Raw genomic sequence first — 12,479 nt, 5'->3', positions numbered from 1 at the left:
GTTAGTGTTAGGGTGAGAGAGTGAGGGGTGAGTTAGTGTTAGTTAGGGTGAGGGAGTGAGGGGTGAGTTAGTGTTAGGGTGAGAGAGTGAGGGGTGAGTTAGTGTTAGTTAGGATGAGGGAGTGAGGGGTGAGTTAGTGTTAGAGTGAGGGAATGAGGGGTGAGTTAGTGTTGGTTAGGGTGAGGGGGTGAGGGGTGAGTTAGTGTTGGTTAGGGTGAGGGGGTGAGGGGTGAGTTAGTGTTAGAGTGAGGGAGTGAGGGGTGAGTTAGTGTTAGGGTGAGGGGTGAGTTAGTGTTTCGGGGTGAGGGAGTGAGGGGTGAGTTAGTGTTTTGGGGTGAGGGCTGAGTTAGTGTTAGTTAGGATGAGGGAGTGAGGGGTGAGTTAGTGTTTCGGGGTGAGGGCTGAGTTAGTGTTAGGGTGAGAGAGTGAGGGGTGAGTTAGTGTTAGGATGAGGGAGTGAGGGGTGAGTTAGTGTTGGTTAGGGTGAGGGAGTGAGGGGTGAGTTAGTGTTTCAGGGTGAGGGAGTGAGGGGTGAGTTAGTGTTAGTTAGGGTGAGGGAGTGAGGGGTGAGTTAGTGTTTCAGGGTGAGGGAGTGAGGTTTGAGGGGTGAGTGTTGAGTTAGTGTTGGTTAGGGTGAGGGAGTGAGGGGTGAGTTAGTGTTAGTTAGGGTGAGGGAGTGAGGGGTGAGTTAGTGTTTCAGGGTGAGTTATTGTTTCGGGGTGAGTTAGTGTTAATTAGGGTGAGGGAGTGAGGGGTGAGTTAGTGTTAGTGTTTTGGGGTGTAGGTGTGAGTTAGTGTTTCAGGTTGAGGGAGTGAGGGGTGAGTTAGTGTTTCAGTGTGAGTTAGTGTTTTGGGGTGAGGGGTGGGTTAGTATTAGTTAGGGTGAGGGGTGAGGGGTGAGTTAGTGTTAGTTAGGGTGAGGGAGTGAGGGGTGAGGGAATGAGGGGTGAGTTAGTGTTAGGGTGAGGGAGTGAGGGGTGAGTTAGTGTTTTGGGGTGAGGAGTGAGTTAGTGTTAGACAGGGTGAGGGAGTGAGGGGTGAGTTAGTGTTAGAGTGAGGGAGTGAGGGGTGAGTTAGTGTTAGTTAGGGTGAGGGAGTGAGGGGTGAGTTAGTGTTTTGGGGTGAGGGATGAGTTAGTGTTTTGGGGTGAGGGAGTGAGGGGTGAGGGAGTGAGGGGTGAGTTAGTGTTTCAGGGTGAGTTAGTGTTTCGGGGTGAGAGGTGAGTTAGTGTTAGTTAGGGTGAGGGGTGAGTTAGTGTTGGTTAGGGTGAGGGAGTGAGGGGTGAGTTAGTGTTTCAGGGTGAGGGAGTGAGGTTTTGGGGGTGAGTGGTGAGTTAGTGTTGGTTAGGGTGAGGGAGTGAGGGGTGAGTTAGTGTTTCAGGGTGAGGGAGTTAGGTTTGAGGGGTGAGTGGTGAGTTATTGTTAATTAGGGTGAGGGAGTGAGGGGCGAGTTAGTGTTAGGGTGAGGGAGTGACGGGTGAGTTAGTGTTTCAGGGTGAGTTAGTGTTTCAGGGTGAGAGGTGAGTTAGTGTTAGTTAGGGTGAGGGGTGAGTTAGTGTTGGTTAGGGTGAGGGAGTGAGGGGTGAGTTAGTGTTTCAGGGTGAGGGAGTGAGGTTTTGGGGGTGAGTGGTGAGTTAGTGTTGGTTAGGGTGAGGGAGTGAGGGGTGAGTTAGTGTTTCAGGGTGAGGGAGTTAGGTTTGAGGGGTGAGTGGTGAGTTATTGTTAATTAGGGTGAGGGAGTGAGGGGCGAGTTAGTGTTTCAGGGTGAGTTATTTTTTCGGGGTGAGGGGTGAGTTAGTGTTAGTTGGAGTTTCAGGGTGAGGGGTGAGTTAGTGTTAGTGTTTCGGGGTGTAGGTGTGAGTTAGTGTTTCAGGTTGAGGGACTGAGGGGTGAGGGAGTGAGGGGCGAGTTAGTGTTTCAGGGTGAGTTATTTTTTCGGGGTGAGGGGTGAGTTAGTGTTAGTTAGTGTTTCGGGGTGAGTTATTTTTTCGGGGTGAGGGGTGAGTTAGTGTTAGTGTTTCAGGGTGTAGGTGTGAGTTAGTGTTTCAGGTTGAGGGAGTGAGGGGTGAGGGAGTGAGGGGCGAGTTAGTGTTTCAGAGTGAGTTATTTTTTCGGGGTGAAGGGTGAGTTAATGTTAGTTGGTGTTTCAGGGTGAGGGGTGAGTTAGTGTTAGTGTTTCGGGGTGTAGGTGTAAGTTAGTGTTTCAGGTTGAGGGAGTGAGGGGTGAGTTAGTGTTAGGGTGAGGGAGTGAGAGGTGAGTTAGTGTTTCAGGGTGATTTAGTGTTTCGGGGTGAGGGGTGAGTTACTGTTAGTTAGGGTGAGGGAGTGAGTTAGTGTTAGTTAGGGTGAGGGAGTGAGGGGTGAGTTAGTGTTTCAGGGTGAGGGAGTGAGGGGTGAGGGAGTGAGGGGTGAGTTAGTGTTTCGGGGTGAGGGCTGAGTTAGTGTTAGGGTGAGGGAGTGAGGGGTGAGTTAGTGTTTCGGGGTGAGGGAGTGAGGGGTGAGTTAGTGTTTCGGGGTGAGGGCTGAGTTAGTGTTAGGGTGAGAGAGTGAGGGGTGAATTAGTGTTAGTTAGGATGAGGGAGTGAGGGGTGAGTTAGTGTTAGAGTGAGGGAGTGAGGGGTGAGTTAGTGTTGGTTAGGGTGAGGGAGTGAGGGGTGAGTTAGTGTTTCAGGGTGAGGGAGTGAGGTTTGAGGGGTGAGCGGTGAGTTAGTGTTAGTTAGGGTGAGGGAGTGAGGGGTGAGTTAGTGTTTCAGGGTGAGTTAGTGTTAGGGTGAGGGAGTGAGGGGTGAGTTAGTGTTTCAGGGTGAGTTAGTGTTAGGGTGAGGGAGTGAGGGGTGAGTTAGTGTTTCAGGGTGAGTTAGTGTTTCGGGGTGAGGGGTGAGTTAGTATTAGTTAGGGTGAGGTGTGAGGGGTGAGTTAGTGTTAGTTAGGACGAGGGAGTGAGGGGTGTGTTAGTGTTTCAGGGTGAGGGAGTGAGGGGTGAGGGAATGAGGGGTGAGTTAGTGTTTCGGGGTGAGGGCTGAGTTAGTGTTAGGGTGAGGGAGTGAGGGGTGAGTTAGTGTTTCGGGGTGAGGGAGTGAGGGGTGAGTTAGTGTTTCAGGGTGAGGGCTGAGTTAGTGTTAGGGTGAGAGAGTGAGGGGTGAATTAGTGTTAGTTAGGATGAGGGAGTGAGGGGTGAGTTAGTGTTAGAGTGAGGGAGTGAGGGGTGAGTTAGTGTTGGTTAGGGTGAGGGAGTGAGGGGTGAGTTAGTGTTTCAGGGTGAGGGAGTGAGGTTTGAGGGGTGAGCGGTGAGTTAGTGTTAGTTAGGGTGAGGGAGTGAGGGGTGAGTTAGTGTTTCAGGGTGAGTTAGTGTTAGGGTGAGGGAGTGAGGGGTGAGTTAGTGTTTCAGGGTGAGTTAGTGTTAGGGTGAGGGAGTGAGGGGTGAGTTAGTGTTTCAGGGTGAGTTAGTGTTTCGGGGTGAGGGGTGAGTTAGTATTAGTTAGGGTGAGGTGTGAGGGGTGAGTTAGTGTTAGTTAGGACGAGGGAGTGAGGGGTGTGTTAGTGTTTCAGGGTGAGGGAGTGAGGGGTGAGGGAGTGAGGGGTGAGTTAGTGTTAGTTAGGGTGAGGGAGTGAGGGGTGAGTTAGTGTTTTGGGGTGAGGAGTGAGTTAGTGTTAGTTAGGGTGAGGGGTGAGTTAGTGTTAGTTAGGGTGAGGGGTGAGTTAGTGTTTCGGGGTGAGGGAGTGAGGGGTGAGTTAGTGTTAGTGTTTCAGGGTGTAGGTGTGAGTTAGTGTTTCAGGTTGAGGGAGTGAGGGGTGAGGGAGTGAGGGGCGAGTTAGTGTTTCAGGGTGAGTTATTTTTTCGGGGTGAAGGGTGAGTTAGTGTTAGTTGGTGTTTCAGGGTGAGGGGTGAGTTAGTGTTAGTGTTTCGGGGTGTAGGTGTAAGTTAGTGTTTCAGGTTGAGGGAGTGAGGGGTGAGTTAGTGTTAGGGTGAAGGAGTGAGAGGTGAGTTAGTGTTTCAGGGTGATTTAGTGTTTCGGGGTGAGGGGTGAGTTACTGTTAGTTAGGGTGAGGGAGTGAGTTAGTGTTAGGGTGAGGGAGTGAGGGGTGAGTTAGTGTTTCAGGGTGAGGGAGTGAGGGGTGAGGGAGTGAGGGGTGAGTTAGTGTTTCGGGGTGAGGGCTGAGTTAGTGTTAGGGTGAGGGAGTGAGGGGTGAGTTAGTGTTTCGGGGTGAGGGAGTGAGGGGTGAGTTAGTGTTTCGGGGTGAGGGCTGAGTTAGTGTTAGGGTGAGAGAGTGAGGGGTGAATTAGTGTTAGTTAGGATGAGGGAGTGAGGGGTGAGTTAGTGTTGGTTAGGGTGAGGGAGTGAGGGGTGAGTTAGTGTTTCAGGGTGAGGGAGTGAGGTTTGAGGGGTGAGCGGTGAGTTAGTGTTAGTTAGGGTGAGGGAGTGAGGGGTGAGTTAGTGTTTCAGGGTGAGTTAGTGTTAGGGTGAGGGAGTGAGGGGTGAGTTAGTGTTTCAGGGTGAGTTAGTGTTAGGGTGAGGGAGTGAGGGGTGAGTTAGTGTTTCAGGGTGAGTTAGTGTTAGGGTGAGGGAGTGAGGGGTGAGTTAGTGTATCAGGGTGAGTTAGTGTTAGGGTGAGGGAGTGAGGGGTGAGTTAGTGTTTCAGGGTGAGTTAGTGTTTCGGGGTGAGGGGTGAGTTAGTATTAGTTAGGGTGAGGTGTGAGGGGTGAGTTAGTGTTAGTTAGGACGAGAGAGTGAGGGGTGTGTTAGTGTTTCAGGGTGAGGGAGTGAGGGGTGAGGGAGTGAGGGGTGAGTTAGTGTTAGTTAGGGTGAGGGAGTGAGGGGTGAGTTAGTGTTTTGGGGTGAGGAGTGAGTTAGTGTTAGTTAGGGTGAGGGGTGAGTTAGTGTTAGTTAGGGTGAGGGGTGAGTTAGTGTTTCGGGGTGAGGGAGTGAGGGGTGAGTTAGTGTTTCAGGGTGAGGGAGTGAGGGGTAAGTGAGTGAGGGGTGAGTTAGTGTTAGTTAGGGTGAGGGAGTGAGGGGTGAGTTAGTGTTTTGAGGTGAGGGGTGAGTTAGTGTTTCGGGGTGAGGGAGTGAGGGGTGAGTTAGTGTTTCGGGGTGAGGAGTGAGTTAGTGTTAGTTAGGGTGAGGGGTGAGTTAGTGTTAGTTAGGGTGAGGGGTGAGTTAGTGTTAGTTAGGGTGAGGGAGTGAGGGGTGAGTTAGTGTTTCGGGGTGAGGGAGTGAGTGGTGAGTTAGTGTTTCAGGGTGAGGGAGTGAGGGGTGAGGGAGTGAGGGGTGAATTAGTGTTAGTTAGGGTGAGGGAGTGAGGGGTGAGTTAGTGTTTCAGGGTGAGGGAGTGAGGGGTGAGTGAGTGAGGGGTGAGTTAGTGTTAGTTAGGGTGAGGGAGTGAGGGGTGAGTTAGTGTTTTGAGGTGAGGGGTGAGTTAGTGTTTCGGGGTGAGGGAGTGAGGGGTGAGTTAGTGTTTTGGGGTGAGGGCTGAGTTAGTGTTAGGGTGAGAGAGTGAGGGGTGAGTTAGTGTTAGTTAGGATGAGGGAGTGAGTGGTGAGTTAGTATTAGAGTGAGGGAGTGAGGGGTGAGTTAGTGTTGGTTAGGGTGAGGGAGTGAGGGTTGAGTTAGTGTTTCAGGGTGAGGGAGTGAGGTTTGAGGGGTGAGTGGTGAGTTAGTGTTAGTTAGGATGAGGGAGTGAGGAGTGAGTTAGTGTTTCAGGGTGAGTTAGTGTTAGGGTGAGGGAGTGAGGGGTGAGTTAGTATTAATTAGGGTGAGGGGTGAGTTAGTGTTTCAGGGTGAGGGAGTGAGGGGTGAGGGAGTGAGGGGTGAGTTAGTGTTAGTTAGGGTGAGGGAGTGAGTGGTGAGTTAGTGTTTCAGGGTGAGAGGTGAGTTAGTGTTAGTTAGGGTGAGGGGTGAGTTAGTGTTGGTTAGGGTGAGGGAGTGAGGGGTGAGTTAGTGTTTCAGGGTGAGGGAGTGAGGTTTTGGGGGTGAGTGGTGAGTTAGTGTTGGTTAGGGTGAGGGAGTGAGGGGTGAGTTAGTGTTTCAGGGTGAGGGAGTTAGGTTTGAGGGGTGAGTGGTGAGTTATTGTTAATTAGGGTGAGGGAGTGAGGGGCGAGTTAGTGTTTCAGGGTGAGTTATTTTTTCGGGGTGAGGGGTGAGTTAGTGTTAGTTGGAGTTTCAGGGTGAGGGGTGAGTTAGTGTTAGTGTTTCGGGGTGTAGGTGTGAGTTAGTGTTTCAGGTTGAGGGACTGAGGGGTGAGGGAGTGAGGGGCGAGTTAGTGTTTCAGGGTGAGTTATTTTTTCGGGGTGAGGGGTGAGTTAGTGTTAGTTAGTGTTTCGGGGTGAGTTATTTTTTCGGGGTGAGGGGTGAGTTAGTGTTAGTGTTTCAGGGTGTAGGTGTGAGTTAGTGTTTCAGGTTGAGGGAGTGAGGGGTGAGGGAGTGAGGGGCGAGTTAGTGTTTCAGAGTGAGTTATTTTTTCGGGGTGAAGGGTGAGTTAATGTTAGTTGGTGTTTCAGGGTGAGGGGTGAGTTAGTGTTAGTGTTTCGGGGTGTAGGTGTAAGTTAGTGTTTCAGGTTGAGGGAGTGAGGGGTGAGTTAGTGTTAGGGTGAGGGAGTGAGAGGTGAGTTAGTGTTTCAGGGTGATTTAGTGTTTCGGGGTGAGGGGTGAGTTACTGTTAGTTAGGGTGAGGGAGTGAGTTAGTGTTAGTTAGGGTGAGGGAGTGAGGGGTGAGTTAGTGTTTCAGGGTGAGGGAGTGAGGGGTGAGGGAGTGAGGGGTGAGTTAGTGTTTCGGGGTGAGGGCTGAGTTAGTGTTAGGGTGAGGGAGTGAGGGGTGAGTTAGTGTTTCGGGGTGAGGGAGTGAGGGGTGAGTTAGTGTTTCGGGGTGAGGGCTGAGTTAGTGTTAGGGTGAGAGAGTGAGGGGTGAATTAGTGTTAGTTAGGATGAGGGAGTGAGGGGTGAGTTAGTGTTAGAGTGAGGGAGTGAGGGGTGAGTTAGTGTTGGTTAGGGTGAGGGAGTGAGGGGTGAGTTAGTGTTTCAGGGTGAGGGAGTGAGGTTTGAGGGGTGAGCGGTGAGTTAGTGTTAGTTAGGGTGAGGGAGTGAGGGGTGAGTTAGTGTTTCAGGGTGAGTTAGTGTTAGGGTGAGGGAGTGAGGGGTGAGTTAGTGTTTCAGGGTGAGTTAGTGTTAGGGTGAGGGAGTGAGGGGTGAGTTAGTGTTTCAGGGTGAGTTAGTGTTTCGGGGTGAGGGGTGAGTTAGTATTAGTTAGGGTGAGGTGTGAGGGGTGAGTTAGTGTTAGTTAGGACGAGGGAGTGAGGGGTGTGTTAGTGTTTCAGGGTGAGGGAGTGAGGGGTGAGGGAATGAGGGGTGAGTTAGTGTTTCGGGGTGAGGGCTGAGTTAGTGTTAGGGTGAGGGAGTGAGGGGTGAGTTAGTGTTTCGGGGTGAGGGAGTGAGGGGTGAGTTAGTGTTTCAGGGTGAGGGCTGAGTTAGTGTTAGGGTGAGAGAGTGAGGGGTGAATTAGTGTTAGTTAGGATGAGGGAGTGAGGGGTGAGTTAGTGTTAGAGTGAGGGAGTGAGGGGTGAGTTAGTGTTGGTTAGGGTGAGGGAGTGAGGGGTGAGTTAGTGTTTCAGGGTGAGGGAGTGAGGTTTGAGGGGTGAGCGGTGAGTTAGTGTTAGTTAGGGTGAGGGAGTGAGGGGTGAGTTAGTGTTTCAGGGTGAGTTAGTGTTAGGGTGAGGGAGTGAGGGGTGAGTTAGTGTTTCAGGGTGAGTTAGTGTTAGGGTGAGGGAGTGAGGGGTGAGTTAGTGTTTCAGGGTGAGTTAGTGTTTCGGGGTGAGGGGTGAGTTAGTATTAGTTAGGGTGAGGTGTGAGGGGTGAGTTAGTGTTAGTTAGGACGAGGGAGTGAGGGGTGTGTTAGTGTTTCAGGGTGAGGGAGTGAGGGGTGAGGGAGTGAGGGGTGAGTTAGTGTTAGTTAGGGTGAGGGAGTGAGGGGTGAGTTAGTGTTTTGGGGTGAGGAGTGAGTTAGTGTTAGTTAGGGTGAGGGGTGAGTTAGTGTTAGTTAGGGTGAGGGGTGAGTTAGTGTTTCGGGGTGAGGGAGTGAGGGGTGAGTTAGTGTTAGTGTTTCAGGGTGTAGGTGTGAGTTAGTGTTTCAGGTTGAGGGAGTGAGGGGTGAGGGAGTGAGGGGCGAGTTAGTGTTTCAGGGTGAGTTATTTTTTCGGGGTGAAGGGTGAGTTAGTGTTAGTTGGTGTTTCAGGGTGAGGGGTGAGTTAGTGTTAGTGTTTCGGGGTGTAGGTGTAAGTTAGTGTTTCAGGTTGAGGGAGTGAGGGGTGAGTTAGTGTTAGGGTGAAGGAGTGAGAGGTGAGTTAGTGTTTCAGGGTGATTTAGTGTTTCGGGGTGAGGGGTGAGTTACTGTTAGTTAGGGTGAGGGAGTGAGTTAGTGTTAGGGTGAGGGAGTGAGGGGTGAGTTAGTGTTTCAGGGTGAGGGAGTGAGGGGTGAGGGAGTGAGGGGTGAGTTAGTGTTTCGGGGTGAGGGCTGAGTTAGTGTTAGGGTGAGGGAGTGAGGGGTGAGTTAGTGTTTCGGGGTGAGGGAGTGAGGGGTGAGTTAGTGTTTCGGGGTGAGGGCTGAGTTAGTGTTAGGGTGAGAGAGTGAGGGGTGAATTAGTGTTAGTTAGGATGAGGGAGTGAGGGGTGAGTTAGTGTTGGTTAGGGTGAGGGAGTGAGGGGTGAGTTAGTGTTTCAGGGTGAGGGAGTGAGGTTTGAGGGGTGAGCGGTGAGTTAGTGTTAGTTAGGGTGAGGGAGTGAGGGGTGAGTTAGTGTTTCAGGGTGAGTTAGTGTTAGGGTGAGGGAGTGAGGGGTGAGTTAGTGTTTCAGGGTGAGTTAGTGTTAGGGTGAGGGAGTGAGGGGTGAGTTAGTGTTTCAGGGTGAGTTAGTGTTAGGGTGAGGGAGTGAGGGGTGAGTTAGTGTATCAGGGTGAGTTAGTGTTAGGGTGAGGGAGTGAGGGGTGAGTTAGTGTTTCAGGGTGAGTTAGTGTTTCGGGGTGAGGGGTGAGTTAGTATTAGTTAGGGTGAGGTGTGAGGGGTGAGTTAGTGTTAGTTAGGACGAGAGAGTGAGGGGTGTGTTAGTGTTTCAGGGTGAGGGAGTGAGGGGTGAGGGAGTGAGGGGTGAGTTAGTGTTAGTTAGGGTGAGGGAGTGAGGGGTGAGTTAGTGTTTTGGGGTGAGGAGTGAGTTAGTGTTAGTTAGGGTGAGGGGTGAGTTAGTGTTAGTTAGGGTGAGGGGTGAGTTAGTGTTTCGGGGTGAGGGAGTGAGGGGTGAGTTAGTGTTTCAGGGTGAGGGAGTGAGGGGTAAGTGAGTGAGGGGTGAGTTAGTGTTAGTTAGGGTGAGGGAGTGAGGGGTGAGTTAGTGTTTTGAGGTGAGGGGTGAGTTAGTGTTTCGGGGTGAGGGAGTGAGGGGTGAGTTAGTGTTTCGGGGTGAGGAGTGAGTTAGTGTTAGTTAGGGTGAGGGGTGAGTTAGTGTTAGTTAGGGTGAGGGGTGAGTTAGTGTTAGTTAGGGTGAGGGAGTGAGGGGTGAGTTAGTGTTTCGGGGTGAGGGAGTGAGTGGTGAGTTAGTGTTTCAGGGTGAGGGAGTGAGGGGTGAGGGAGTGAGGGGTGAATTAGTGTTAGTTAGGGTGAGGGAGTGAGGGGTGAGTTAGTGTTTCAGGGTGAGGGAGTGAGGGGTGAGTGAGTGAGGGGTGAGTTAGTGTTAGTTAGGGTGAGGGAGTGAGGGGTGAGTTAGTGTTTTGAGGTGAGGGGTGAGTTAGTGTTTCGGGGTGAGGGAGTGAGGGGTGAGTTAGTGTTTTGGGGTGAGGGCTGAGTTAGTGTTAGGGTGAGAGAGTGAGGGGTGAGTTAGTGTTAGTTAGGATGAGGGAGTGAGTGGTGAGTTAGTATTAGAGTGAGGGAGTGAGGGGTGAGTTAGTGTTGGTTAGGGTGAGGGAGTGAGGGTTGAGTTAGTGTTTCAGGGTGAGGGAGTGAGGTTTGAGGGGTGAGTGGTGAGTTAGTGTTAGTTAGGATGAGGGAGTGAGGAGTGAGTTAGTGTTTCAGGGTGAGTTAGTGTTAGGGTGAGGGAGTGAGGGGTGAGTTAGTATTAATTAGGGTGAGGGGTGAGTTAGTGTTTCAGGGTGAGGGAGTGAGGGGTGAGGGAGTGAGGGGTGAGTTAGTGTTAGTTAGGGTGAGGGAGTGAGTGGTGAGTTAGTGTTTCAGGGTGAGGGAGTGAGGGGTGAGGGAGTGAGGGGTGAGTTAGTGTTAGTTAGGGTGAGGGAGTGAGGGGTGAGTTAGTGTTAGTTAGGGTGAGGGAGTGAGGGGTGAGTTAGTGTTTTGGGGTGAGGAGTGAGTTAGTGTTAGTTAGGGTGAGGGGTGAGTTAGTGTTAGGGTGAGGGAGTGAGGGGTGAGTTAGTGTTTTGGGGTGAGGAGTGAGTTAGTGTTAGTTAGGGTGAGGGGTGAGTTAGTGTTAGGGTGAGGGAGTGAGGGGTGAGTTAGTGTTTTGGGGTGAGGAGTGAGTTAGTGTTAGTTAGGGTGAGGGGTGAGTTAGTGTTAGGGTGAGGGAGTGATGGGTGGTTTGTGTTTCAGGGTGAGGGAGTGAGGGGTGAATTAGTGTTAGGGTGAGGGAGTGAAGGGTGAGTTAGTGTTTCAGGGTGAGGGGTGAGTTAGTGTTAGTGTTTCGGGGTGTTGGTGTGAGTTAGTGTTTCAGGTTGAGGGAGTGAGGGGTGAGGGAGTGAGGGGTGAGTTAGTGTTTCAGGGTGAGGGGTGAGTTAGTGTTAGTTAGGGTGAGGGAGTGAGGCATGAGTTAGTGTTAGTTAGGGTGGGGAGTGAGTTAGTGTTTTGGGGTGAGGGGTGAGTTAGTGTTAGGGTGAGGGGTGAGTTAGTGTTTCAGGGTGAGGGGTGAGTTAGTGTTAGGGTGAGGGAGTGAGGGGTGAGTTAGTGTTAGTTAGGGTGAGGGAGTGAGGGGTGAGTTAGTGTTAGTTAGGGTGAGGGAGTGAGGTGTGAGTTAGTGTTAGGATGAGGGAGTGAGGGATGAGTTAGTGTTAGTTAGGGTGAGGGAGTGAGGGGTGAGTTAGTGTTAGGGTGCGGGAGTGAGGAGTGAGTTAGTGTTAGGGTGAGGGAGTGAGGGGTGAGTTAGTGTTAGGATGAGGGAGTGAGGGATGAGTTAGTGTTAGTTAGGGTGAGGGAGTGAGGGGTGAGTTAGTGTTAGGGTGCGGGAGTGAGGAGTGAGTTAGTGTTAGGATGAGGGAGTGAGGTGTGAGTTAGTGTTAGGGTGAGGGAGTGATGTGTGAGTTAGTGTTAGGGTGAGGGAGTGAGTGGTGAGTTAGTGTTAGTTAGGGTGAGGGAGTGAGGGGTGAGTTAGTGTTAGGGTGGGGGAGTGAGGGGTGAGTTAGTGTTAGTTAGGGTGAGGGAGTGAGTGGTGAGTTAGTGTTAGGGTGAGGGAGTGAGGGTTGAGTTACTGTTAGTTAGGGTGAGGGAGTCAGGGGTGAGTTAGTGTTAGTTAGGGTGAGGGAGTCAGGGGTGAGTTAGTGTTAGTTAGGGTGAGGGTGTGAGGGGTGAATTAGTGTTAGTTAGATTTTAACTCTGCACTGAGTGTGTACAGCACAGGAGCTGCGTCTCTGGGTGGATTCAGTGTTCTGCTGGAGACTCTCCCTCAGTGATCACCAGCTCAGTGACCGATCTGTTGATGTTTTGATCGCTCACTGTTCAATTCCTCACCAAGACTCAGAGCTGAGACAGATGAGGAATAGAATCTCTCCATTCCCACAGACTCTGAGATTGAACAGGATCAGCAGAGTCCGGACATGGTTTAGGAAAGAGCAGCCACTCCTGCCCAGTTATTCTGAGACTACAATAAAGGACCTGTTGTCACGTGGAGTGAAATGGATCCAGATGTGTGAGAGGCGCAGTTTGTATCACTGGAGGACTCTGAGGTTAAATCTCCTTGATTGGATTTTTCTATTTCAGATAATTTGTTTCTCTCTCCGGAATCACCCTGCAGCCTGGGATTGCGATTGCGACCGTACACCTGGAGTGCTTATTCCACAGTTGGACTTAAGCATCTGGTTGAGGATTACCTGTCACCGATGTTAGACCCTCGGAGCACACTCCAGAGCCAGGGCGCTGCGAGGAACATTGACAATAACGGCAATGCTGCCTTCACAGTGGGAACGCTGCACAAAACTCCGTACAACTGCATCAACTGTGACAAGGTAAGGACTCACACCCAGTCACACCCAGTCACACTCAGATACACCCAGGCACACCCAGTTATACCCAGCCACACTCAGATACACCCAGACACACTCAGATATACCCAGTCACACTCAGATACACCCAGTCACACCCAGATACACCCAGTTACACCCAGTCACACTCAGATACACCCAGACACACTCAGATACACCCAGTCACACCCAGTCACACTCAGATACACCCAGATACACCCAGTCACACCCAGACACACTCAGATACACCCAGTCACACCCAGTCACACT

The 12,479-nt window shown here is 51.4% G+C and overlaps 1 protein-coding gene across 1 annotated transcript in view; it reads left to right on the top strand.

The window, feature by feature from the left end:
* Positions 1-12,479, top strand: part of LOC121271247 — a 314,259-nt gene that overhangs the window by 49,875 nt on the left and 251,905 nt on the right. The window contains exon 4 of the mRNA XM_041177070.1: positions 11,950-12,194. Coding sequence (XP_041033004.1) covers positions 11,950-12,194 — 245 coding nt within the window. The remainder of the gene's footprint in view (positions 1-11,949; positions 12,195-12,479) is intronic.

Source organism: Carcharodon carcharias, chromosome 30, assembly GCF_017639515.1.
Source record: "Carcharodon carcharias isolate sCarCar2 chromosome 30, sCarCar2.pri, whole genome shotgun sequence".
Classification (NCBI taxonomy): domain Eukaryota; kingdom Metazoa; phylum Chordata; class Chondrichthyes; order Lamniformes; family Lamnidae; genus Carcharodon; species Carcharodon carcharias.
This window is presented reverse-complemented; position numbering and strand designations above follow the sequence as displayed.